At 42.0% G+C, this 1,581-nt stretch overlaps 1 protein-coding gene across 1 annotated transcript in view; it reads left to right on the top strand.

The window, feature by feature from the left end:
• The first annotated feature begins 306 nt into the window (after nucleotides 1-306).
• Nucleotides 307-1,581, top strand: part of LOC111151277 (keratin 40) — a 6,696-nt gene continuing 5,421 nt past the window's right edge. The window contains exon 1 of the mRNA XM_022509154.1: nucleotides 307-1,531. Within this exon, the coding sequence (XP_022364862.1) occupies nucleotides 1,088-1,531 (444 nt within the window). The 5' untranslated portion in view covers nucleotides 307-1,087. The remainder of the gene's footprint in view (nucleotides 1,532-1,581) is intronic.

Raw genomic sequence — 1,581 nt, 5'->3', positions numbered from 1 at the left:
CCCATGAGGGTTTAGTTTCCCAAGAGACTAAAAGATTGTAACCTACAAATCGTATTTCATTAGGGTACCTGGGTGGCTCAGTGGATTAAGCATCTGCCTTCAGCTCAGGTCATGATCCCAGGTTCCTGGCATTGAGCCCTTCATTGGGCTCCCTGCTGAGCAGGGAGCCTGCTTCTCCCTCTCCCTATTCCCTCCTCCCTGCTTGTGCTCTCTCTTTCTCTGTGACTCAAATAAATAAATAAAATCTTTTAAAAAAGAAATATTATTTCACTCTTATTATTAATACAGGTGAAAAACAGTATCCTAATCTAAAAATGAGGCATAAGAATGTGAAAAAAAGTTTCAGGAAATCAAAAATCACCACTCCAGATCTTGACAACCAATGTGTATTTTGGCGTTGAGGACACAGATTATGCCCATCAGTTATGTAAATTGACTTTTCAATTTGCACACAGGTAGACATGGTTCATACACACACATGCACACACACACACACACACACTTTAAACCCAGTTCACACCTCACTCCTCTACCATGTGAACACAGCAAGACCAAAAAAGCATTACAAAGATTGCTAACTACATAGAACATTTTATGATGGTGGCACAAACAAATAAATGGCATTTAATGATAAGTAATATGAATTTTTAAAGGATACATAAACAATTTCCAATAGATAAGAGTAAAATCTATGGGAATATTATTTTCGTTATTTGTAATTAATTGTATCTATAATTACTGAGTGGCCAAATTTTTTCTGCCTTTCCATATTCTACCAAAAAGACAATGCTTCCTATGAAGATTTTCTGAACCAAGCATTTAATCCTACTGGCACATGGAAATAGTGTCCTTACTTGGTAACCTGAAGTTATGCCTCTTTTATGAGGCATAAAACTCTTCTCAGCAAACAAACAACACTAATGAATGTTCATATGAAAACTGGCACCAACAATGATAAACAGAACATCTGGTATATTCTGTAAATACTCATTTTGCGGGCTGTATAAAAGTCTCAGGAGGCAAAGAGACCTTGGGAGCCAGTCACTTGGAGTTTCACAACTAGTCTTTGTTCTTCACGTCTAACAGGATGACTTCTGACTGTTCCCCCACGTGCTGCTCTTCTGAATCCTGTGCCAGGGCTTCTGACTGTGCATTTGCTTCAACCTGTTCCGTGGAAACCACTTGCCTCCCCAGTACCCCTGCTACATCCAGATGCCAGACTCCCAGCTTCCTATCCAGGTCTCGTTTGCCGACTGGTTGCCTCACACCATGCTACTTGGCTGGGACTTGTAATCCGTGCTTGGTGGGGAACTGTGCTTGGTGCGAGGATGGAGTGTTCAACAGCAATGAGAAGGAGACAATGCAGTTCCTCAATGACAGACTTGCCAACTATCTGGAGAAGGTGCGTGGGCTGGAGGAGATGAATGCGGAGCTGGAATGCAGGATCCGAGAGCAGTGTGAAGAGGACCTCCCACTGGTGTGCCCTGATTATCAATGTTACTTCGACACCATCGAAGAGCTCCAGCAAAAGGTCTGGTGTCTCTCACTGCCCTAACCTGTGATTTGCTTTATCCTTATACT

The sequence above is a fragment of the Enhydra lutris genome, unplaced genomic scaffold, assembly GCF_002288905.1.
Source record: "Enhydra lutris kenyoni isolate GAN:26980312 unplaced genomic scaffold, ASM228890v2 scaffoldscaffold26, whole genome shotgun sequence".
Classification (NCBI taxonomy): domain Eukaryota; kingdom Metazoa; phylum Chordata; class Mammalia; order Carnivora; family Mustelidae; genus Enhydra; species Enhydra lutris.
Note: the sequence above shows the minus strand (reverse complement) of the source record. Positions and strands in the feature narration are given on the sequence as shown.